The 24111-nt window shown below is 48.2% G+C and overlaps 1 protein-coding gene across 6 annotated transcripts in view; it reads right to left on the reverse strand.

Moving 5' to 3' along the window:
* Nucleotides 1-360: 360 nt before the first annotated feature.
* Nucleotides 361-24111, reverse strand: part of ADAM19 (ADAM metallopeptidase domain 19) — a gene marked incomplete at its 3' end in the record, with an annotated part of 91442 nt that continues 67691 nt past the window's right edge. For 5 of the 6 annotated variants that reach the window (XM_079916548.1, XM_079916549.1, XM_079916547.1 and 2 more), the window contains 10 exons: nt 22331-22526; nt 20945-21053; nt 19527-19731; nt 18485-18562; nt 18263-18371; nt 17079-17223; nt 16149-16233; nt 15638-15862; nt 6794-6946; nt 361-5975 (listed from right to left, as the gene is read on the reverse strand). In XM_079916548.1, the coding sequence (XP_079772674.1) occupies nt 5922-5975; nt 6794-6946; nt 15638-15862; nt 16149-16233; nt 17079-17223; nt 18263-18371; nt 18485-18562; nt 19527-19731; nt 20945-21053; nt 22331-22526 (1359 nt within the window). Of the gene's footprint in view, nt 5976-6724; nt 6947-15637; nt 15863-16148; nt 16234-17078; nt 17224-18262; nt 18372-18484; nt 18563-19526; nt 19732-20944; nt 21054-22330; nt 22527-24111 lie in introns of those variants that run through there. The other variant, XM_079916546.1, reaches the window with a different exon arrangement.

Raw genomic sequence — 24111 nt, forward strand, 5'->3', positions numbered from 1 at the left:
ATTTGATCCGCTGAATGTAGCACAAGCCAAGAACTTCCCTGAAACGTTGGTCATCAGGAAATCCTTCGCACTGGTTCTCCTCCTGAGACGGATTCACCGTTCCTGAGCCCAAGACTGAAGTGCAGCTGGCCCTCCGAGGCCCAGAGAGCAACTCGCCGTGCCTCCCACCCGGAACCAACAGACACACAATTACTGTAAAATGTCTTGTTGCATTTGCCACCTCATCTTCGGAGACAGAGGCGAGACCTCAGCTGACCTGCTTACTGTGAAAGCCACCTGACGTCTCAGGGAAACACTTCCACCAGCCCCGTTCCCGGGAGCAGCCAGCCTGGAGGTCAGCATCTGTTTCCATCCGCCCGACCCCTTCCCCACCCTTCCCTCTCTAGGCACATCCTAAGGAGTCAGTCATGGAGACATTCAGGCAGTTATCTGAGAACTCAAAACAACACAACAACAACAAAAGGTGCTTGCTTCCCAGCCAAGCTCTGCTGGTCAAGCCCAGGGTTTCATTTTGCCTCGCTCTCCAAAGAGAGCAGCGATTGCACTGCTCTTAAAAGTGGCCTGGCTGTCCAGCAGAATGCACTTTCCTTTTCCTCAAGGAGTAAACCAATATGATTTGGGGAGATGGGGAGAAGAGTAAGGGGCAGTCAGGAAAGCAGACACAGGCTCTCTGGAAACCAGGGGCTAACTTTTGTGTCTACTCTGGTGGTGAACCAAGAACCCAGGTGGAAAAGGCTCTGGGTAACTTGTTTTTTTTTTTTGGACACACTGCGCAGCACGTGGGATCTCATTAGTTCCCTGACCAGGGACTGAACCCGCACCCCCTGAAGTGGAAGTGCAGACTCTGAACCACTGGACCGCCAGGGAAGTCCCCTCTGGGTAACTTCTGGGCTGAAGCCTTAGAGGCTTGGCCAGTGGGATCAGCTTTGAACTTCAGTGGCCAAGTCGGGGGGTGTAAGCTCGGCACGGGGTGCAATCTGGCTGTTGAACAGATCACCACCAAGTCCCCAGCTCCACTGATGAGCTGCCCACACTGGGAAGCAGTGTGTCACGACTGCTCCACCACCACCTGCTTTGGGGACTGCCTTTGGTCCCCTCACATTTGACCAGAGGCAGTCAAAAAAACAAGAGCAGCTGGAGAGAGACATAATTAATATCCCCTCCCTTCCTGTCTTCTCTCCAGCAGCAAGAATGTGAGAGTTGATATGAGGACCATTGACAGGGAGGTAAGGGAGCCAGTATATCTGTAAAGAAGGAAGACCTGGCCCTCAGCCCCCAAGCTGGTGCAGAGCCTCCCCTGTGTAACTCCACACCCGTGCCTGTGTTTACGTCCTGTGCCCTAAGCATAGCCAAGCCCAGGCCAAACTGTTGCTGGCCTGGTAGCTCCAAGGAACAGACTGGCTTCCTGCACCGCCAGCCTCAAAGCCACAGTTTTTAATGAATGTGGATTTCTCTCTGTAACTAAAATCAATGCAACATGTTGGATCTTGAGAATGACTGTAATCTGAAGGCCCTGAGAGCGTGGTCTGCAGGGTCAGGAATAAAGACCTCTGAGTGTGTTTACTTGATACTTACATCTTGGCTTTCCTTGGACACGGAACAATTAAAGTGGTTCCTCTAGTGCCGGGGGGCCAGTCCCCAATCTCTGGAGAGTTCTGGCTGCCAAGGAAGTCCCTCCAGTGCCTTCTACAGCCACGGCTTCACTAGAGAGGGAAAGGCTGTTTGGGGAATAGCGTCAGTGGAAGACACCCATCCCATGCCTGAGCCCTTACGAGAAGCCAACCACAGTGCTAAGAGCTTCACGTGAATACTTTTTTTTTTTGCTGTACGCGGGCCTCTCACTGTTGTGGCCTCGCCCGTTGCGGAGCACAGGCTCCGGACGCGCAGGCTCAGCAGCCATGGCTCACGGGCCCAGCCGCTCCGCGGCATGTGGGATCCTCCCAGACCGGGGCACGAACCTGTGTCCCCTGCATCGGCAGGTGGACTCTCAACCACTGCGCCACCAGGAAAGCCCCATGTGAATACTTTTAAGCTCTCACAAATCCTCAAGTCGATCTATATTATTCATGCCGTGAGTGACCCCCAGACCTATTAAAACTAGACTGGCCTGTGTCCAGGTGCAAAGACAAACAGCTCCCTCGACTGGTCATGGGAAAACCCAGGGCTTTTCTGTGGCTCAAGATCTTCCGTGGTGGCCTCACAGGCTGGACAGACGGTCTCTGTAGGAACTCTTCTGAGGAGTCCTCGGTGATGGATCCTATCCAGGCTGGCCAGTGCAACGTTAAAACAAAGAAACAAACAAGAGTTGCCAAACCGGACAACATTTCAAATGACAATTTAATTAAATACAAACAAGGAAAAAAGGCACCACAGCCCATTCAAGTATTTTGCATAGATATACAAATATTGTAAACAATTAATAGGTGGACGAGAGAAAAGAGGATCTGTTTTCTGTGAACAATCTCCCAAATAAAAAGAAAATTCACATTGCCCTGGATCCCAGACGCACACGTACATACACACAGTGGATGGTAAGAGACGATGCATGGAAGGGTGACGTTGGGGGCACTTGGCTTGGGTTCTGCAGAACCTCTCCTTTGCACGGTTCCCTAAGGATGGGTGGAGCACCTTTCCAGTTGGCATACTCTTGACTTTCTTGCGTGTCCAGCAGAGCTGTTACATACACATTTAACGCCATCACCGACTTTAGAACTGGTCCCCAATTTAAAACGCGCAAGTTTTCCATACCCTTGGCCAAATAAGAACAAATTCTGACATAGGTAAGGGGAGGCTTTGTTCAAAAGGATTATTGCAAGAGATGGCGAGGGGCCATGGCCACAGGGGGATGGGGCTATGACAGTACTGTAAGGTCTACAGTGAGACCCTAAGATCTGCGAACCTCTCAGAGCTGGGGCAGAAAGGAGCTTTTCTTTCATAGGGAGAAGTCAATAAGGCTAAAAAGAACCCACGGCAAGCAGGCAGTTACCACTGGAGCCTGGTGCCTGGGCTAAAACTCCCACTGAGACAGGGAAAGAGGGTGCAATCCCCCTTGATGTCCCTTGAGGTTTACATTTCAGAGATGCCTCCTAGGCTCTTAAGGAAAACACACCTACCAAAAAAAAAAAAAAAAACCAAACGAACAAATGAAAAAACACACCTAGGGTTGAAAAACTGGCAGGAGGCTAAGTTAGCTTCTAAAAAGATTTACATAGTCTCCACCTGAACAGAAGGCTGGTTAAGTCACTCCACCAAGCCTCAGTTAGGCTCCCCTCCTACCCCCCAGACCCTGAGCATGGACTCACCCTTGGCCAGAGCCAGCATACAGCCCCTCCCCCAAAGGCTGACCACAGAGATGGTCCCTGAATGTGGTTTTTTCCAGCTATGCTCACTCCTTCCTATAAAAGGCCCCTTCCGTCTGAGCTGTGGGATGCTCACAGATCTTGTAGCCGCTCAGCTCACCTGAGCATTCTCCTAATGCAACTGCCCCCTGCCCCTATCGCAACACTCCCTTCCCCAGTCTTGCAGTAATCCTTGAGAATAAAGTGCCTCTTTCCCTAAGTCCATATTGGTTTCCATCACCTCAAAGCAGCACATGGACACAGAAGGGGAAGAACGGGCTATGACAGCCAGGCTTGCTCCTGGGCAGACTCCCCGCCGGCCTGCCGGAACACAGCCAGGAGTCAAACAGTAAATAGAACCGGCTGCTGAAAGTCTTACCAAATTTAGAAAATTCAACCATTTTCCAGTTCACAGTACAATGTTTATGGGATGGAGGTGGTATTAAAAAAATTGAAAACAAAAACGGAAACAAACAGGAGAGCAACAATCCAGGTCTCTTTCTGGTATGGTTCCAGGGAGGGTGGATTTCAGGTTCAAAAGGCTCATGCAGCCACAGTGGCTGGGGCATTTTCACTTCAGAGCCTTCAACCTCCTGACGTTGGGGAGAAAAGCTGGACAGGCCACAGGAATGTCAGTGAGGCAGGGGGTTGAGTTTAAGGGTGATTTCAGTGGAGAGGTGTTTTCACCGTTAATTTTCTGGGGCCCAGCCTCGAGGCCTGGGGCGTTTCGAGTAGCACACTTACATGGAAGGCCGTCCCCTGACCTCATGAGGCAGCAAGGATGGTGGACATCGGCTGTGGGGAGCAACCAGGGCCCTTGTCAGCAAGACAGGGGTGTGAACATCACCAATAACACAACCTGACTACCTGAGGAAAGAGAACTTCATTTTCCTGAGCTCTTTCTAAATCTATCCCAAGTGTCCCCCTGCAGGTGCACAGCCTGAATATCCCACTTGTCTACAAACCCAAGAATATCTAGTGAGCACCTATTGTATACAGAGAACGATAAGGGGGCCCCGGGGTAGTGGTTGGGAGTGAAAACTCAAGCCTCTTCCTTGCACTGAGGTTTTCAAGAGCAAACGTCTGTTCACTGCAGGAGGCGGGGAGGCCCCAAGCTGCCCGGCACCTTTCTGGGGTGGGAGACCATCCCAGACTACATCTCCTATGGTTCTCTGAAAATCCTCCCAGCTAGCAGAGCACCACACAGTCCCCATTCCCTGCTGCGGGGAGGACAGGACCAGAGGAAAGAACACAAGGAAGAGGATGAGAAAATGTCTGGCTGGTCCCGGCACAGACTCTGTTCCGTCAAGGCTGCTGGCTGCTGCTTCTCTAGGGATCTCTAGAGACAGGTCTGCTCTCTGCTCAGAAGACAACGGCCCTGCCTCAAGCCAGTGACCAGGTCTGGAGACAGGCTGGGGCTCCCAGGATGTCCACTCTCCTCCCTGCACCCACCACTGTCCCTGAGGACCTTCCTCAGATTCAGGTCAGGGAGTAAAAGGAAGACCCACACTCTGCTGAGGTCACCACACACCATGGAAAGTAAAGCTACGACCCCACAGCCATGGCCCGAGTCTACCCGGGTCAACACTCTTGAGAACCAACATAGGAGATCCCGTGGCCAACCTGCAGGCAGGACCCTGACTTGCAGGTCACAGCACCAAGTCCCAGGAAGTCGGGACTGCTGGGGATTCACTCTTCACAGCACCACACATTAGGCGGGTCCCAGCAGAGAAGGAGAACTCAGAAGCGTGAGGCACTTGGAAAATGCAGAAGAGAAAACAAGGAGCACTCAATAACAGTGGCGAGCGGAGTCGAAACCTTTGGCTTGACGGCTCAGAGGGGGCCGGGGCTGTGCTCCCCCTGCTGTCTACACTGCCTGCAAATAGTACCTGTCTGAGTCAGAGTGACCCTTGGGAGTAAGGGGATGCGGGGGCTTTGGTGGGGGGAGGGGGGCGGCGTGAGGAGGGAACTTGACGTGTTCACATATGGCCACAGAGCCAGGAGCTGTGACCTCAACCAAGCCCTGGCTGGAGTGACCCCTCCTGATCAGTAAAGCTAAAAGGGACAGTAAGTGCCCAGCCTCTGTCCAGCCTGGGACCTCTGAGGAAGATGGAAGCAAAGGAAAGCTCTCATGCGTACCCTCCTCCATAGGACGTGGATGGATGGCTTCTCCAAGCTGAGTCCTGGCCTCAAGGGCTAAACAGACTTTTCCCAGCTGGGCTCACCAGCTCGGACAGCCTGCACCAGCTCGACTGTCACCTCTGGGGTGAGGGGCCAGCTGAAGGGCGGATAGGGGACGAGCAGCCATTCAACCTCTTCGGCTCTGCCCTCCCTACCTGGGGCTGAATATTGCACAAAACAACACTTGGATGCCGTTGATGGTAGGCACTCTGGGCCTCTGTGGAAGCCGAGGTGGCACTGAGTCAAGGAGGAGATTTTTCAGAGATGCAGTCGTTCCAGGAGGTGGGGAGGGGGGAGGGGGGCTCAGAGGTGGCCAGGCATGCTTCCTCCAGATTCCGTGGCCACGGCTCCTCTGTGGTGTTCAGAGTCCTCACAGGAAGGGAGAAGCGCCTTCAGACGGGTCTAGATTTTCGAGCTAGCCATCCCCACAGCCCTCTGTGACCTGTATTCAGGAAACTGCAGGGAAAAAAGAGAGGGAGAGAGACATCAGCTCCGTGCTATCAGCGGGGAGCTGTCCTCTGGCTTGTGACAGGTGGGCATGAGTGGCAGACTGTCACCTGAGAAGAAGGGTTTCCGCAGAAGTCTGTCCACATGTCTGCTCGTCCAGACCATCAACTCTGCAGTAAGAGGCATGGTGGCAGCCCCCAACCCCCAGCTGACAAGCCATTCCCCTCCTCCCTCCCAGCAAAGCTGCAGCTCAGTCTGCAGAGTTCCCAGGGCCTCGTAGGAACACAGGGAAGTGAGCCAGCTTCCTCACCTGCTCCCCTCTGCCCCAACTCCCAGGACTAAGACTAAGTCCCAGGACTAAGTCCCAGGGAAGATGTATTAAGAGGGGCCATTTGTGCACAGCCTACCGTAGGCCAGCGGTTAATGTAAATTAACTGCCTTGACCTTCACAGTAACCCGATGGGGTTGGCTATTTCTGCTTCGTAAAACCTCTTTCTAGATAAGGAAACGGAGACTCAAGAGAGTGATTTGCTCAGGGCCGCTCAGCTCAGCTCATCAGTTGCAGACCCAGGTTTGAAGCTACCATAGCTCAGCCTCCTAAACATCACCTTTCACATGAAACCAAAAAAGGGGGTGTGCAAGGGTCTCACCAATTTAAGGGACAGTTATGCAGGCACCAAGAAATGCTAAGCTTCTGTCCTTTGCTTTTGTTCTGGAAGTTCAGCACTACATCAAGAAGCATGAACTGGTCTGTTTTCTCAACTCTTATTTTTGTCCCCTGGATCCCTCTGCCCCAGCTTCCACCTCGAGTGTTTCTGAAAACTCACCTTTGGGGTAAGCACAGCCAGGGGCCGGGTCTGCTGAGGTCTAGAGGCAGGGGGCCACAGAATGGAGACACCACCTGGCCTGGGGAGACTCTTGCGGCCTGGCACCGGGTTAGCCGGGAGTGCCTTCTGGGGCGGCCGAGGCCTGGAGAAATCCTGGGGAGAAAGCCACAAGCCTCACTCAAAGGCCAGAGGGGCCTGTTCGAAAGAAAATGTTCTCAATATTTTACAGGTCAAAAGCAGATGAGAAAAGGGATATAATATTTAAAAAGAATGGTCCCTCCGGAGCCTGTGCTCCGCAATGGGAGAGGCCACAACCGTGAGAGGCTCGCGTACCGCAAATAAATAAATAAATAAATAAAAATAAAAAATAAAAAGAATGGTCCCATTTAAAAAGAAATTGTGTACATACATGTTTACATGCTCAGGAAAAGGCTTTTTGGAGAGCAATTTAGCAGTATCTATTAAGATTAGAAATGATCATTCTCTGACCTAATACATAATTTCATTCCCTCTGAGAACTATTTGCACAGGTGCACAAAAATGAAATTGCAAGGATGTTCCTTGCAGCACTGTATGTGACAGCTAAAATAAACTATAAATAACTAAAATTTCCATCAACAAATTACTAAAATTATACAGTGATATATAAAGCAGCATTTCAAAAGAAGGAAGTAGGTTGATAACGTGCTGAGGTGGAAAGATGGTCAAGAGTCATGGCAAGCTGCAGTACAAGCTATACAGGATAGTTTAGAGAAAATAAGTCACCCCACTACCCCCCACCAATGTAAATGCAGAGGTACAGAGGAAAGTCAGGAAGGATGAAGACCAAATTGATAACAGAGGTCAGAGGTTCAGAGTGGGCTGTGCATAAGGAGAGGGGTCGTCCAAGTGAACATTCAGTTTTTTTAACAAAGCATATATGTGTATTACTTGTGCAAATAAAAATAAAAATTGTAAAAAGAAGAAATATTTTCCGTATTGTTTGTCTATGGGTGGCACAGTCTTTCCTTTGTGCTTTTACATTACCTTCATGTTTTGCCCCCTTCTCAATAAGGTCTTCCCTGATGACCTGATTTAAAACTATAACACCCCCAAACACAACAATACACAATCAACAGGATGCAGCAAAAGCAGCCTAAGAGAGAAGTTCATAGCCATACAGGCCTTCCTCAAAAAACAAGGAAAATCTCAAATAAACAACCTAACCTACCACCTAAAAGAATTAGAAAAAGCAGAACAAACAAAACATAAAGTCAGCAGAAGGAAGATCAGAGAGGAAATAAATAAAATAGATTTAAAAAAATAGAAAAAAAAATCAATAAAACCAAGAGCTGGTTTTCTGAAAGGATAAATAAAATCGACAAACCTCTGGTCAGGCTCACCAAGAAGAAGGAAGAGGACCCAAATAAAATAAGAAATGAAAGAGAAGAAATAACTACTAACATTGCAGAAATATAAAAAATCATAAGAGAATACTATGAACCATTACATGCCAACGAATTGGACAACCTAGAAGAAATGGACAAGTTTCTAGAAACACACAGCCCACCGTAACTGAATCAAGAAGAAACAGATCATTTGAACAGAATGATCACTAGAAGTGAAGTGGAATCTGTTAAAAAAACAAAACAAAACAAAACTCCCTGCAAACCAAAGGGAGTGGCTTCCAGGATGGCTTCACTGAGGAATTCTACCAAACATACAAAGAAGAGCTTACACCAATCCTTCTCAAACACTTCCAAAAGATTGAAGTGGAGGGAACACTCCCTAAGTCATGCTATGAAGCCACCATCACCCTGATACTAAAACTAGACAAAGACACTAACAAAAAAGAAAACTACAGACCAATATCTTTGATGAATATAGATGCAAAAATCCTCAACAAAATATTAGCAGACTGAATCCAACAACGTATAAAAAAGACCATATACCATGACCAAGTTGGATTCATCCTAGGGTCACGAGAATGGTTCAACATATGCAACTCAGTCAATGGGAAACACCACATCAACAAAAGACAAAACTCACATGATCACCTCAACAGATGCAGAAAGAGCATTTGATAAAATTCAACATCAACTCATAATAAAAACTCTCACCAAAGTGGGTATAGACGGAACATATCTCAGCATAATAAAGGATATTTATGACAAACTCACAGCCAACATAATACTCAACAATGAAAAGCTGAAAGCCTTCCTGCTAAAATGTGGAACAAGAAAAGGATGCCCATTCTCATCACTTCTATTCAACATAGTATTGGAAGTCCTAGACAAAGCAATCAGACAAGAAAAAGAAATAAAAGGAAATTGGAAAGGAAGAGGTAAAATTGTCATTATATGCAGATGACATACTATATAAAGAAAACCCTGAAGACTCACACAAAAACTACTACAACTGGGACTTCCCTGGCAGTCCAGTGGTTAAGACTCCGTGCTTCCAATGCAGGCGGTGTGGGTTTGATCCCTGGTCAGGTAACTAAGATCCCACATTCTGTGCAGCACAGCCAAAAAAAAAAAAAACTACTAAAACTGATAAATGAATTCAGCAAGGTAGCAGGATACAAGATTAACATACAGAAATCTGTTGCATTTCTTTACACTAATAATAAAATTATCAGAGAAGTAAAAATACAATCCCTTTAAAAATTGTATCCAAAATAAAAATACTTAGGAATAAATCTGATGAAGGAAGTGAAAGACTGATATGCTGAGAATTATAAAAAACATTGGCAAAGGAAACTGAAGATAATTCAAAGAAATGGAAAGATGCTCTTGGATTGGAAGAATTAATATTGTTAAAATGGCCATACTAACCAGAGCAATCTACAGATGTAATGCAACCCCTATCAAATTACCCATGACATTTTTCACAGAACTAGGGCAAATAATCATAAAATTTATATGGAACCACAAAAGACCCAGAGTTGCCAAACGATCCTGAGGAAAAAGAACAAAGCTGGAGGCATAACCCTCCCAGACTTCAGACAATACTACAAAGCTACAGTTATCAAACAGTGTGTTATTGGCACAAAAGGAGACATATGGATCAATGGGACAGAATAGAGAGCCCAGAAATAAACCCACACACCTATGGTCAATTAATCTCAACAAAGGAGGCCAAAATATACAATGGAGAAAAGACAGTCTCTTCAGCAAGTGGTGTTGGAAAGCTGGACAGCCACATGTGAATCAATAGTTAGAACACTCTCTCACGCCATACACAAAAATAAACTCGAAATGTCTTAAAGTCTTAAATGTAAGACATGACACCATAACACTCCTAAAAGAGAACATAGGCAAAACATGCTTTGACATAAGTCGTAGCAATGTTTTCTTAGGTTAGTCTCCTAAGGCAAAAGAAATAAAAGTAAAAATAAACAAATGGGGCCTAATCAAACTTACAAGCTTTTGCACAGCAAACGAAACCATAAACAAAATGAAAAGACACCTATGAAATGGGAGAAAATATCTGCAAATAATGTGACTGACAAGGGCTTAATTCCCCAAATATACAAACAAACAGCTCAATATCAAAAAACAAACAACCCAATCAAAAAAATGGGCAGAAGACCTAAATAGACATTTCTGCAAAGAAGACATACAGACAGCCAAAAAGCACATGAAAAGATGCTCAACATCACTAATTATTAGAGAAACGCAAATCAAAACTACAATGAAGTATCATCTCACACCGGTCAGTATGGCCATCTTCAAAAAGCCTGCAAACAATAAATGCTGGAGAGGGTGTGTAGAAGAGGGAACCCTCCTATACTGTGGGTGAGAATGTAAATTGGTGCAGCCACTATGGAAAACAGTATGGAGGTTCCTGAAAAAGCTAAAAATAGAGCTACCGTATGATCCAGCAATCCCACTCCTGAGCATATACCCAGAGTTTTATGGTGTCATGTCTTAATTCAAAAAGATACACGCACCCCAATGTTCATAGTCGCACTATTTACAATAGCCAAGACATGGAAGCAATCTAAGTGTCCATCGATAGATGAATGGATAAAGAAGATGTGGTACATATATACAAGCAAATGTGCCATTTGCAGCAACATGGATGGACCTAGAGATTATTACACTAAGTGAAGTAAGTCAGACAGAGAAAGACGACTATCACATGATCCCACTTATATGTGTGGAATCTAAAAAATGATACAAATGAACTTATTTACAAAACAGAAACAGACTCACAGACTTAGAAAACAAACTTATGGTTACCAAAGGGGAAGAGGCAGGAGGGATAAATTAGGAGCTTGGAATTAATAGATACACACTACTATATATAAAAGAGATAAACAACAAGGACCTACTCTATAGCACAGAGAACTACATTCAGTATCTTGTAATAACCTATAACAGAAAGAATGTGAAAGAGAATATATATATATATATATATATATATATATATATATATCTGAATCATTTTCCTACACATCAGAATCTAACACAACACTGTAAACCAGCTATACTTCAATTTTTAAAAATTGCAACACTCCCCAGTCAGCATTTCCAGACCCGTTTATCCTAATCTACTTTTTCTTTTTTGGTATATATCACTTATCCCATTCCACCATACTATACAACTTACTTATTTTTTATTTTCTGCCTCTCCATCCCCCACTATATAAGAAACAGGGGCAGGGGTCCTTTTCTGTTTGATTCAGTGACACAGCTCAAGCTTTAGAACAGTGCCTACTATACAGTAAGCACTCAACACGTATTAGCTGAAAAAATAATAAAACTCTGCACCCGTCAAAAAAATTTAAATAACTATATTTATTCTGTGAGCCAAAAAAAAATTTTAAGGGTCAAAGAATGGATCTCATGCCACCACCCACAGATCCCCAAGCTGGTGGGGTGCAAGAGAGAAGCTGATTCCACGGGTGAGAGTTCCAGTGCCTACTGTCCTGGATCGCTCCCCTTCCTGAGAAGATCACTAGCAAGCATAAAAATGGCTCAAAGGCAAGCATGAGGAGAGAATGGGAGTAAATCAGAGATCCTCTGAAAGCAGCTTCTCAGCCAGCAGAAAAGTGAGAGCAGAAATGAAAAAGAGCAGCAGATTCTCATGACCAAAGCGCCTCGTTGTCCAGCGCCATCCCTTCCCGGACGGACAATGCGATCCCACACGCTTCCAGCCCAGAAAGCTGTCAAATCAGTGGCTGCTGGAGGCCAGGACAGAGACCTTCTGGGGGAAGCAACAGCTGGGGGCAGATGTCAGGATGCCGTGGGGAAATGCTGTGCTCCCTTGGCTGCTTTCTGTGCCAAACGAACAATTTGTGTGTGTGCAAGTGCACACGCAGGGCGGGTCATCTGGGCAGAAGCCTCATCAGCATGGCAACACTGGGCCTCCCAGAGCAGGGTCATGCACTGGCCACGTCGGCTTTGACCCAGCTCGGCTCTACCAGGGGCCTCACCCAGCACTGTTTTCTAGAGGCAGAAACTGTCCTTGAACCGCTCTGGCCCACTGCTCCTGTCCTCAGCGGGTGGCACCTCCATCAGTCAAGCTGCACAAACCAGACACTGGGCAGTTGTGTGTGGGGGGGTTTTTGGGGGGGGCGGGTTGTCATCCCCTCCCAACCCTCATCAGCAACTGTTCCCCTGTCCTTTCTCTTCTACACATCCCTCATCAGCAACTGTTCCCCTGTCTTTTCTCTTCTACACATCCCTCATCAGCTTCACCCCATCACCGCTGTCACCCCCGCTGCTCCAAGCTACCATCACCTCTCCTCTGGACGCTGTTTAAACTTGTAACCCCTGCACCCAGTCTCATCCCTCGGATCACAGTGCTGCTACAGTGAGCCTCTCACTCTTTAAAACTAATTTTTTAATTAAAGTATAATATACATAAAAAGAAATGAGTCATACAAGCAGATGAATCATCAGAGTGAACACACCTAAGTAATCCTCACCCAGGTCAAACAATGGAAGATTAATAGTCTCAGAAGCATCTCTGGGCACCCTCCCAGGCACTGTGCCTCCCTCTTGCCTAAATGTAGCCCAAAGTGAGATCCCTGTAGATGGCAAATCTGTAGGGAAATTTCCCTGTAGATGGAAATCCCTGTAGATGTCACCCATGCTCCACCACTGCCCTGTTCCCATCAAATGCAGACCAAATTCCTAGTCCATGCCTGTGGCACAGTCTGGCTTCCCTTGGCTCTCCAGCCTTTCATCATAGCTCCATGGGCCCCAGGCAAAGGGACCTTGAAGTTCCTTCCATCTGTGGGCTCTCTCCATCACAAAGCTTCCCTACCATCAGGTCCCTGGTCCAAGAACCTCTCCCACCCCTCACAGCCTGCTCACCCCGCAGGTCTCAGCTCAAATGTCACCTCCTCACGGAAGCCTTCCCAGATTTCCCAGGCTAAGTCAAGTCGCCCATAACTCTCTTTGTAAGAATGCTGAACCTCTCCTTCATAGCACTTACCACTACTGTCACTACATGTATACCAGTCTCGTCCCCAGCAAGCTGTGAGCTCTGTGAGGCGGAGATGGCATCTGCTTTGCTAACCACTGCCTAGTACAGAGTAGAAGTTCATACACATTTGTAGACAGAATAGAAGAGGTTACGAAGCTTCACCGTCCACCTCTCCAGAGTGGTCCATGTCACCAAGCTAGGAGGTGGTGGAGCTGAGATCTGGAGAGCGTGAATTCCCCCAGGGCAAGTGGTATCTCAGCTCTGGGCTCCAGGGCCTAAGCCAGGACCTGACCCACAGGGTGGTGAAGGGTTTGGAGTCAGCCCTGGGTGCAAGTCCTGGCTACTCCACTTACAAACCGCCACTTTGGGGTAGCCCCTTCAACTCCATGAGACACAGCTACCCAACACCGAAAATGAGGGCAGCAGAAACTCTCTTCTTGGAATGGTTCTGAGGAAGGGGGCGGCGCCCCGATTTAATCCCCGCCACCTGCTCAGAGAAGCTGCCTCCCACTCCCCGCCCTTGAGAAACCCCCATCTGGGCCCGGGCCCAGCAGAAGCCGTGCTTGGCATGTGTTTTGGGATAACTTCCACCGGCCAGGTGGCCCTCTGAGCTCTGGATTCCTGCCAGCAGCCACCAGGGAAAGTGGGAGTCAGGGCAGGACATGGAGCCTCCAGGCTTCCCGTCCCCCCAGCTGGAGTCCACTGTCCCTGGAGACCCCTCCCCCAACCTACTGCGCGGCACCTTGGGGTGAGGCTGACACCATCTCCACTGAACAGGCCTCCAGTGTGGGTTTTTTAGGACCAGTGGTTTCAATGGACTGCTCCCTCCTTCTATACCTCTGTTCTTCCCACACCCCTGTCTGCACGTGGCTGCTTTCTCCCCTCTTCCTCCCTTTCTCTCCTCTTTCCTTCTGTCATGGGCTGAACTGTGCCCCGCCAAAATTCATACGTTTCCGCTCTAACCCCCAGTACCTCAGAACGTGACTGTATTTGGAGACAGGGCCTTTAAAGAGGTGACTATGTTGAAATGAGGCCGTTAGAGTGGGCCCTAATCCGGTCTGACTGGCGTCCTTATAAGAGGAAATGTAGACACAGAGAGACATCTGGGTGCACGTACACAAAGGAAGGACCATATGAGGACACGGCAGATGCAGTCATCTGCAAGCCAAGGAGACAGGCCTCAGAAGCAACTAGCCTACTGGACTTCCAGCCTCCAGAACCATCAGAAGATAACTTCCTGTTGTTTACACCACCCGGTCTGTGCTGTTTTGGCCGCCCAAGGAGGCTAACGCACCCTCCGTCTCCTCGTCCCTCCTCTACTCCTCTTGCTCTTTTCCCTTTCTCCTTCCCTCTTCTCTCCCTGTCAGTCTTTCCTTTCCCTTTCTGCATGGAATTTTCTATCCCCCCGCTGCCCCAGATGAGAAAAGTGGGATAGTAGCAGCTTCGCATCATCAGAGAACCAAAACTGATGCTCTCGGCTCTGCTAAACATGACACTGCCCAGGGACCCCCCCCCCCACAGGACCTGGAGCCAACCACAGTCCTTAGGGGCAGAGACAGCCTGGGCCCCATGGAGCCCTCTGGACCATGCCCAAGAACAGCAGTCCCAGGAGGAAAATGGGCAAGTCCCCTACCCCACCTGAGGGGCTCCACACCAAAAAACACAGGCCGCTCTGGAAGGCACCACGCCTGGCCACCTTCCTGGAAACATCTGTGTCTGTGCTACAGGAACTTCTGCCAGAAGGTAGAGCTGGAGCCATCAGACACACCGGGTGAACAGACTGCTGGGCAGGCTGCTCTGCTTCCAAAGAACACCAGTGGTGGGGGGATAGCCCAGCCCCTACTCAGCCCTCCCAGAGGCCCGGCCCCTTGACCAGCCTCCCAGACGAGCGAGGCATCACCACCGTATGTCCCTCAGTAAGACTTCCCGACTAGTGCAAGATACCAAGAGGCACAATTTGGTGGAATGAGTACTATGATGAGAGAAGTACAGAGGCACCAAACTCAGGCTTGGGGGTCAGAGAAGGCTTCTTAGAGGAAGTGGCATCTCAGAGGAGACCTAAGGATGAACAAGAGCTGGCCGTGCAAAAGGAAGTATATGTGGCAGAAGAAACAGCATTTGCAAAGGCCTAGAGGAGAGAAAAAAGACCATGGGGAACTGAAACATTAACTGAACATTAACATTTGGGGTGGAAGGTGGGTAGTGGTTTGTCACAGAAGAGGCCAACCAGGAAGGAAGTCCTCGATAGTGTATTTCCTCATGCTCATCACCCTCATGCTCTGTGTGCCCTGTATCTATCAGAATGCAGAAAAGGCAGCCAGCCCATGAGTCAGCAAGCTCCCTCTTCCCAGCCTCTGTCATTCCTCATGGCTGATGGCCTGAAAAGTGATGCTTCCGGCCCAGGGTTGCTGAGAAACCACTTACCTGGGAGAGGATGCACTTTGGTGCGGGGGGCACTGGCCGGCTTGGGGGAGGCCTCCTGGATGATTCTTTCCTCTCTACTGGGGGTCCGGCCCCAGGGGAGTTCCTAGCAGTCCTGCTGAGGTGCGCTGGCAACGGCGCAGGTGGGGACCCACCATGCAGATAGTCCGCAGGGGGCCTGGGAGGAGGCTGGGAGGGCTTCCGTAGGGTTTCAGGGGTGTTGGTCACCTGTATGCATAAGACGAGGAATGCCTGAGACACAGGAACCCTTAATGCACTTAAAAAGTCAGGGGTGGTCTTGTGTGTCTCACTGACATGCACAGAGGCCTAGGATCCCAGAGGTCAGATGCAACGTTTAAAGTCATTAGGGGATGGCAGAACCAGCTGACCATCTCTCAAGCCAAGAAAGTGTCTTATCACCAATCCCGTGGGCCCACAGAGGCGCTTAGGAAAATCTAGCAGAGTCCTGAGGGACAAAGTTAAAGTGGCAAAGTTCATGGTGCAAAGCCCTTACCTTTCGCTTGCCCTGGGGTGTCTGCAACTTGAACGTTGGGTTGGCGTGGCCAGTTCCACTGTTCTGAGACACCCTGAAGGGACAACTAGTAACAAGGAAGGAGAGAGGAAGAGTAAAGGGGGTGGTGTTCATTGAGGATCAGTGCCTGACATCCCTCTGACCGAGGCATGGCAGTGAGCAGCTCAGTCATCCCAAGTCTGCTCTGGTGGAAGTGGGATGGGTCCTCCTGAAGCCCAGCTCCCTAGGCATGGACACGGTGGCCAATGGAAAACTCCCAAGGAAAGACAATTGGCCTCATACAAAGCAGAGTGTTCCTCAGCACCTTTCCTTCACCCTTTTAAGACCTTTCTCCCCCAAGAAGACGAGGATGTCACCAGCCATCAACCAATCTCCCTCAGGCGTCGTGCCAGGAGGACCTGGGATTTAAAATCCCCTCCGGAAAAAGTGTCATCTAATAGAGGACTCAGAGACTATACACCTTCAATATTCAAAGGAATGAACTGCTTAGGAAAAAAAATTACTCTGTCTTGAGCTGATGTCCAGCCACCCCTGTGATTGACGAGCTAGTCAGTTTTTCTCTGTTGCCTGCCTCAGTTTCCTGCCCTTTAAAATGGGGAGCAAATCAATTAGATAGATACACGCTAGCAAAGAGGTTTCATTTCTATTCCGACTTGAATTGGTGGGGGCATTCTGCTGAGAAGGATTCTGAAGTGATGACCAGGCTCAGCCAAGCTTACTTATTAATAAAAATCAGCTAGTAATGTCTGCCACGGTCAAGGAGCATGGCAGCAGCGGAGAGAGCGGCGTGTACCTGGCATTTGCCTTCCCCGAATTAGACCCACCACCACCAACTTCTTCACCAGGTACTGCTTATGGAAAGCTCTGTGATCTCCAAGTGGACCCCAAATCCTTCACGGTACCCCGTCATACCTGAACTGTTGCCTCAACTTGGAAGGGAGGGCTAGGGGCTTGAGGTAGCCCAGTTTGTTGTTCTGTTTACAGCAGCGGTACATCAGCATGAGGACCGCCAGCGCAAAGATGGCCGAAAACACACCGGCTACTACAGGACCAGCACCTTCCAGAAATAGAACCCAAGTGAAAGACTTAGAAGCGGTCTGAGCTTTAGCTGTGGATTTCAAATAACGTATTCCTGACACTCTTCAGATATTTGATCTTCATTTACATTGTATTACTTACTTTAACTTAAAAACTATAATAAAAAAAACACACATTATGTCCCACTGGGAAGCCACTATTATTAGCTTAAACAACCAGGTCAACTTGCTTGGCACAGATCTCATAATGAAGCTTCTCTGGCCACTTTGCCTAATTGAAGAGAGTGCCTTTTAAGGCAAGGAGTTTCAGCTCTATTATTATTTACCACTAGTTTTCAGCCTGAATCATGATGTTCCTGGACACAAAGCAACCAACACAAAACACTGAGAGTCACAGATTGATGTAAGATTAGAACTTTCACACATAATCCACAATTTCACATTGGGTTTCACCAAACTGCCTCAATGTTCTCACAAATTATAAATCTAATGCACAAAATATATATAGACCAGTGACCCACTACTTTTATGTTTTACATGTTGAGGTTTCTTCCTTAACAAAAAAAAAAAAGTTCTCTATTACTTTTTAAAAGCTTGGAAACCAAAGAGCTAGAATCCCTTAGATTTCCACTAAAAAAAACTGTAACATTTTCTGAGTTTCTGGTTCCTCATTTGAAGCTTTGTTCATCCAAGGAGATCTGAGCCACTATAACGTGCCCTAGGTTCGTGATTATTTTTAAGTGGCCGAGAAGGGGTAGTCGCCTCCACCGCCCCCCAGAAAGAATGTGATTATTCAGTAACCTGTGGTCTGTCTGAATCTCTCTCTAAGCAGAACCATGCCCCTCAACAGAAGGGACAGAGGAAGACCAACTGAGGCTGAGCCCCACACCAGGCTGCTAGCCTGGGCCACTCCTCCCACTCGGTCCCTCTTGTTCTCTCATCTACAAAATCAGGATAGTGATGCTGACTCGTCCTCTCTCTGCATCATGCCACCCACCCCCATGGCACCCACCCCTCCTCACAAAGGTGGGCAGAGGCCCACACAGGCCAGGCACTCACTCTCGGGGGGCATGGGCCCGCTGTCGATGCTGCCCCCTTGGCCCGGTGTGTTGCAGAAGGGCGGGGCCCAGCCCCGGAAGCAATGGCAGTTCTGATTGTTGTTGCAAACCTGGAGCAAGGGCAGGGCAGAGGCGTCAGCACCCTGGAGAGCTCTGGCCTCCCATAGGGCCTGCCCCCTCAGTCATCATGGCAGAGGAGCCCCAAAACCCCAGGCACGCGTACCCCGTGGCCGTGACACTTCTTCCCACAGCCTTCTGTTTCGAAGAACGAGGTGTTCCTGCACTGCCCCTCGAAGCAAATCTGTAATGAGGAAGAAGCCACTCGGTACAACGGAAGGGACACTGGTTGGCAATTAGGAGACTGGGGTTTTGCACTCAGAACTTACGGGACTCAAAAAGGCAGCCTACTTCAGGTTATTACTGTGAAAAATTAAAAACAACCTAAAGAGCCAAGGACAGGATGGCAGTTAACTAAATTCTGCTATCACTTGTGTGATTAGGGAGAAAAAACAAAATATTATATTTTTAATAAATATGTGTTATTCCACTCTATATTACTATACGTTGGTGATATGTTAATTACTTAATTGTATATTAATATGCACTAATTGAAATATTATACTTAAAAATAATGACCGGGGCTTCCCTGGTGGCGCAGTGGTTGAGAGTCCGCCTGCTGATGCAGGGGACACGGGTTCGTGCCCCGGTCCGGGAAGATCCCACATGCCGCGGAGCGGCTAGGCCCGTGAGCCATGGCCGCTGAGCCTGCGCGTCCAGAGCCTGTGCTCCGCAGCGGGAGAGGCCACAACAGTGAGAGGCCCCCGTAACGCAAAAAAAAAAAAAAAAAAAAAAAAAAAAATAATGATCATGGTGACAGCTGTCTGCTTTGTGCCAGGTAGTATACCAAGTGCTTCAAATGTTTTTTACAACATCATTCTCATAGTAAACTCTGACCATTATTTTCCCCAGGCTTCCCTGACTCCTAGTCTAGTCCACTTCTCAATTCATAAGATAATTAATGATAAGGACAAAAGAGATAATAGCCAGCCTTCTAAATGGTTTACAGGGATTATCTCGTTTAATCCTTATAACAATTCTATGAGGTGGGTCTTGCTCTTACTAACATGCTTATTTAACAAAGGAAGCAAGCCACAGGGCCAGAGAGGTTGGGGAAGCCGGAACTTGAGCCCAGGCACCCTCGCTCCAGATTCACACTTTAGTCACTGCAACCCAGCGACTGAGTGAGGCTGGAGAAAGGGACTCACGTGGTTATGGCCACATTTGGTCCCGGTCATCACCAGGCCTGGGTCCAGCATGTCACCCTCCTCCTCGGGACCTCGGTAGACGTGGGTGCCCCGACATCGGATCTGCCTCCCGTTCATGATGATGGTGGTGTCGATGGGCACTGCATTGGACTCCAGGGGCCGGGCCTCAGAACTCTGACACTGGATCTTCCCACACTTGGCATCTCTGGGCCCGAGAGAGAAGGAGGGAAGGAGATGGAATCAGAGGCAGGGGAAGAGCTGGGGCACCAAAGAGCTTCAATCTTTCTTGACCAGGACAGCAGGCTTGGATGGGGGAGAGGCAAAAGGGCAATGAGTGTGCTGTAGGGACTCAGCAGGAAAGACCCCATGTGGACTGAGACCAAGGATGGGATGCTAGATCTTTATCCCCAAGCAGATCGAGGCCAGAGAGCTGGCCTTGGAAAGTCCTCTTTACTGCAAGGACAACTGCCTGACCTGAGCAACCTGCCCCCTTATGCTCCTTGCACCCCCATGCACTCGAGTGCTGCAGCCAGAAGCCTGGTGTCATCCCCGACTTCCCATACTCCCTCCCTCCTATATACCTACTCTAATTCACACCACCATCCTTCCTCACCTGGACACCAGGAATCTGTCTCCCTGCCTCCCGTCTTGCCCTGTAAGAGTCTAATTTCCAAACTGCTCTCAAGCCAAAGTCCAAACTCCCCTAGCCATGCATTCGAGGCTTCTCATGATCTGGTCCCTGCTTAACTAGCTAGGCTCATTTCTCAGAAGCCCCCTCCCCACTGCACCCCAACATTATACTTTAACTATATCAAATTGTTATCAGTTCTTCCTACCAAGGAGTTTTCTCTACTCATCTCTCTGCCTGGTACACTCTCCCAGGTACCAGCGCCATTCCCCATCCTGTTCAACTGGATAATTTCTCCAAATCTCAGCTTAGGCATAACTTCCTTTGGGAGACCACCTCAACCCACTAACACTTCCATTATTACACCGTATTGTTATGTTCCATGTACTCAGCACAGTATCTGGCACATGGTAGAGCCACAATAGATAGTGGATGGGTGGGTGGGTGGATGGATAGATGTTTGAAATGAATGAATGAATGGGTGAATAACAGGCTGTTCAGATGAGGGTATAATTCGTACCCTGTGGAAATGACCCAAGAGGGCTGATGCCCCACCCTACTGTAAGAAGGCCCCAGAAGGAGGTTGGACCAGCTTTCTAGGAAGCATTGCCATCTGTGCCCTCCCTCGGACTCCCTTGGGGCTGAATGGCACATTGCCAAAAGGGCCTGGAACAGATTTATGTAAAGGCCCAGTTTGGGGCCAGCCAAGCTGCTGAGAGGGCGGGAGTGAGGACGGAGCAGGAATTGCTTTGTCACCCTCATCTCGTGGGGTCTACCCTATGGTCATCACCTCATGTTGCACTTCTTGTGTTTCCCATTCATGTCCTTCCCACAGTTTCCAAAGGTGTCCCCTGCCACATTAACCTTCTCGAAGCAGAGATCTGGAGCGGGCCGGGCTCCTGGGTGGGCAAGAAACATTTATCAGTACACTAGCCAACGTTAGCAGAAGCCAGAAGCCCCCAAAGGGCAGAGCTAGCCCTCGGCAAAATCAGAAGGTTAAGAAAGTTTTAGGGGAGGGAACACTCAGCCTGTTCTTTCTTTATCCCTATCAGTTATTCGACCCCCACCTCCTCAAGACCTACTCATAGAAAAAGGTTTTACATCAGTTCTTTATACCTTATTGGGGTTTTATATCTGTGGGAGGTTTGTGTGCTAAGCCTTCTCTCTAATGAAGAAGGCCTGTCCCACTTCAGGTTTTTTACTAAAGGTAATACCTGCACAACATTTTAAAGAATAAAGCATGTCTTTCAGTTTTTTCTACCTAGTCATTCCAGTTCCTACTTTCCTACAACCTGGTGAAGCAATCTTAATTAACAGTGTATCTTCTAAAGATAATTTTATCTCTACCGTCTAGATACAATTCTTGTGTATCTTCTAGAGATAATCTATCTAATAAAGAGTGGCAGCATAGTCTATTCACTGGTCTGCGTCTTGCATTTTTCACTTAATTTATCACGAGAGATTTTTTTTTTAATTCAGTACATACAGAGCTGCCTCCTTTTATTCAGCTATATAGTGTGGAGGTACCAGAATTACTTTAATTGGTCCCTACTGAAGGATTTATAGGCTGTTATTGGTATCACTAACAATGTTGCAACGAATATCGTTGTAAATCTATCTTCACATAAATGTGCAAGTGCAAATGTAGGATACATCCCCAAGGAGCAGTGTGGATGAGCCCAATGACAGGTGCACTTAAAATTCTGGCATCTCCAAACAGCTTTCCATTGGGTTTGTACCTACCTGTTTTCCCACACCCTCCACAACTATATTATTATTGTTCTTATTGTTATAGTATTATTACCTTATTATATTAATTCTTCAGTCTTTGCCAATATGATACATGAAAAAAATCCCATCCCACAGTTGTTATAATTTGCTTATAGCTTAAGGCCATTTGCATTTCCTTTTCTGTCTCCATCCTCTGCCATTTCTGTTGGATTATTCTTATCCACTCACCCACTCTGAGAATTTAAAGCATCAAAGAACAAGGAAGAACACTGCCTACTGCCTCTCCCTGAAAGTCTACCCTGAGGCAAGGGGTTTGAAAAAAGGTAATATCTGGAGATGTTGTTTTAAAGCCAAGGATTCTAAGCGACCCAGAGTGCCTGAAGAGGGAGGCTGGCTAGGAAGCAGTGGGGTGGGAGGAGGGCCATTCCCCCCAGGAGAGACTTACCAGGACCCCACAGCTGCTGGCACTGCTCCTGGTAGGTAAGGCACATGCCATTGTAGCAGTAGGCCTGGCCACCCTCGCAGGGGGTGCCGTCCATCTGGTAGAAGTTGGTGGGGCAATGGGGGGACTTGCCCGTGCAGAACTCCGGGAGGTCACACTGCCGCGCCTGCTCACGGCACAGCGTGCCAGGGGCCAGCAGCTGAGCCGAGGAACGAGAGCAGAAAAAAAGGTCAATCTGCCACCTGCCCTCAACCCTCCCAGCAAGGGCTCATGAGCATCACTCTCGTGGAACAGGATTTCCCATTACCATTATTTCGGAGTGCTTTTTACATGACCTCATTAGCTCAAATCACCATCATTCATCTAATATGAATAGTGACTTAGGGTTTCGAGGTGTTTTCACAAATGCTAACTCTGCATAGCAGTCTTAAGAAGTAGGTAAAAAATAATATTTATGCGACAATTTACACTTTACTAAGTGCTTTAGTAATCACAGCTACTTTATGGAGCTCCCACTTAAGTGCAGTACAAATATTACTTCATTTAGTTTTCATGATAGTCCTATGTAATATAATTATCCCTATTTCACAGATTATGAAATCTGAGGCGAAAGAAGTTAAATAATGTCTCCAAAGTCTCATGGTTAGTAAGTGGCAGAAGAGCCAAGCCCAGTAGTACATATGTAGAGATACACACACACACAGAGTAGCATTCATACGTCTTTTTTTTTTTCATTCATACATCTTTGAATTTACAAAGCACTCTGGCAATGATACATCCCCGTTACTGAGCCAAGTGCCAGGCTAAGTATGTTACACCTACTCAAGTCGTGAGATCCTCACAATATCCATGAGCTACATATACTGCTATTTGCCTCATTCTGCAGATGAAATAACCTGATCAATAGCACACCTTGGGCAACTGGTAAACACTGAGTTTCCACTTGAGTCTTCCAGCCTCCCAGGGTGGTCAGAGTTATTAGTACTCTTCCCGTCTTACAGATAAAGAACCTAGGCTTGGATGGGTAATCGGCTGCCCCAAATCACACAGAGGGCTTGAATTGAAGGCCTCAGACTCCAAGCCTCATCTTTTCCCACACACTTCTCTCCAGGAACTCCTTTTCAAGATCCAAGCTGATATCCTGGGACTGGGAGATGGGCGCTCTCCACACTCACTCTCAGGCCTCAGCCTGAGACTTGAGGACCTGACCCCAGCTAGCACAGCCTCCCTGGGGGACGCCGGGTGCATCCTAGAGTCAAACCAGATGGCGTGGGAGTTCCCCTGAGCCAGGCAAGGAGAGCTACGTCTGAGAACAGCGCCCCTCCACACTCCCGGGTGACTCCACGCCACCCACAAGGCCCTCCCAAGACAGAAGGCAAGAATGGACCAGCTGAGCAGCTTTCTGACAGTCTCAGTTCAAGGGTGGCCTCAGGATGCATCTCTCCACCTGAGAGCAAGATGGAGGGGAAGAGGACCCACCATGGAGCCAGCCTGCCTGGGTTCAAATCCCAGCTCCTTAACCAGCAGTAGGACCTTATGTTTATGCACCCGTGAGGGTAATAACCCTCTCGTGGTTATTGCTAGAAGGTCATGCTAGAAGGAATGTTCTAATAAAGTACTTGAACAGTACGCAGAACATCATGAGCCCTCAGCAAGTGGTAGGTGGAAGCACAGTCCACAATCCTATCCAAAACCCTGGGATCAGATGGGCTTCAGACTTTACAGATTTTAGAAAGCAGACACTACACTGATGTACATACATATGTGTGTATGTGTGTGTGTGT

The sequence above is a fragment of the Stenella coeruleoalba genome (genome assembly GCF_951394435.1).
Source record: "Stenella coeruleoalba genome assembly, chromosome: 3".
Lineage (NCBI taxonomy): Eukaryota > Metazoa > Chordata > Mammalia > Artiodactyla > Delphinidae > Stenella > Stenella coeruleoalba.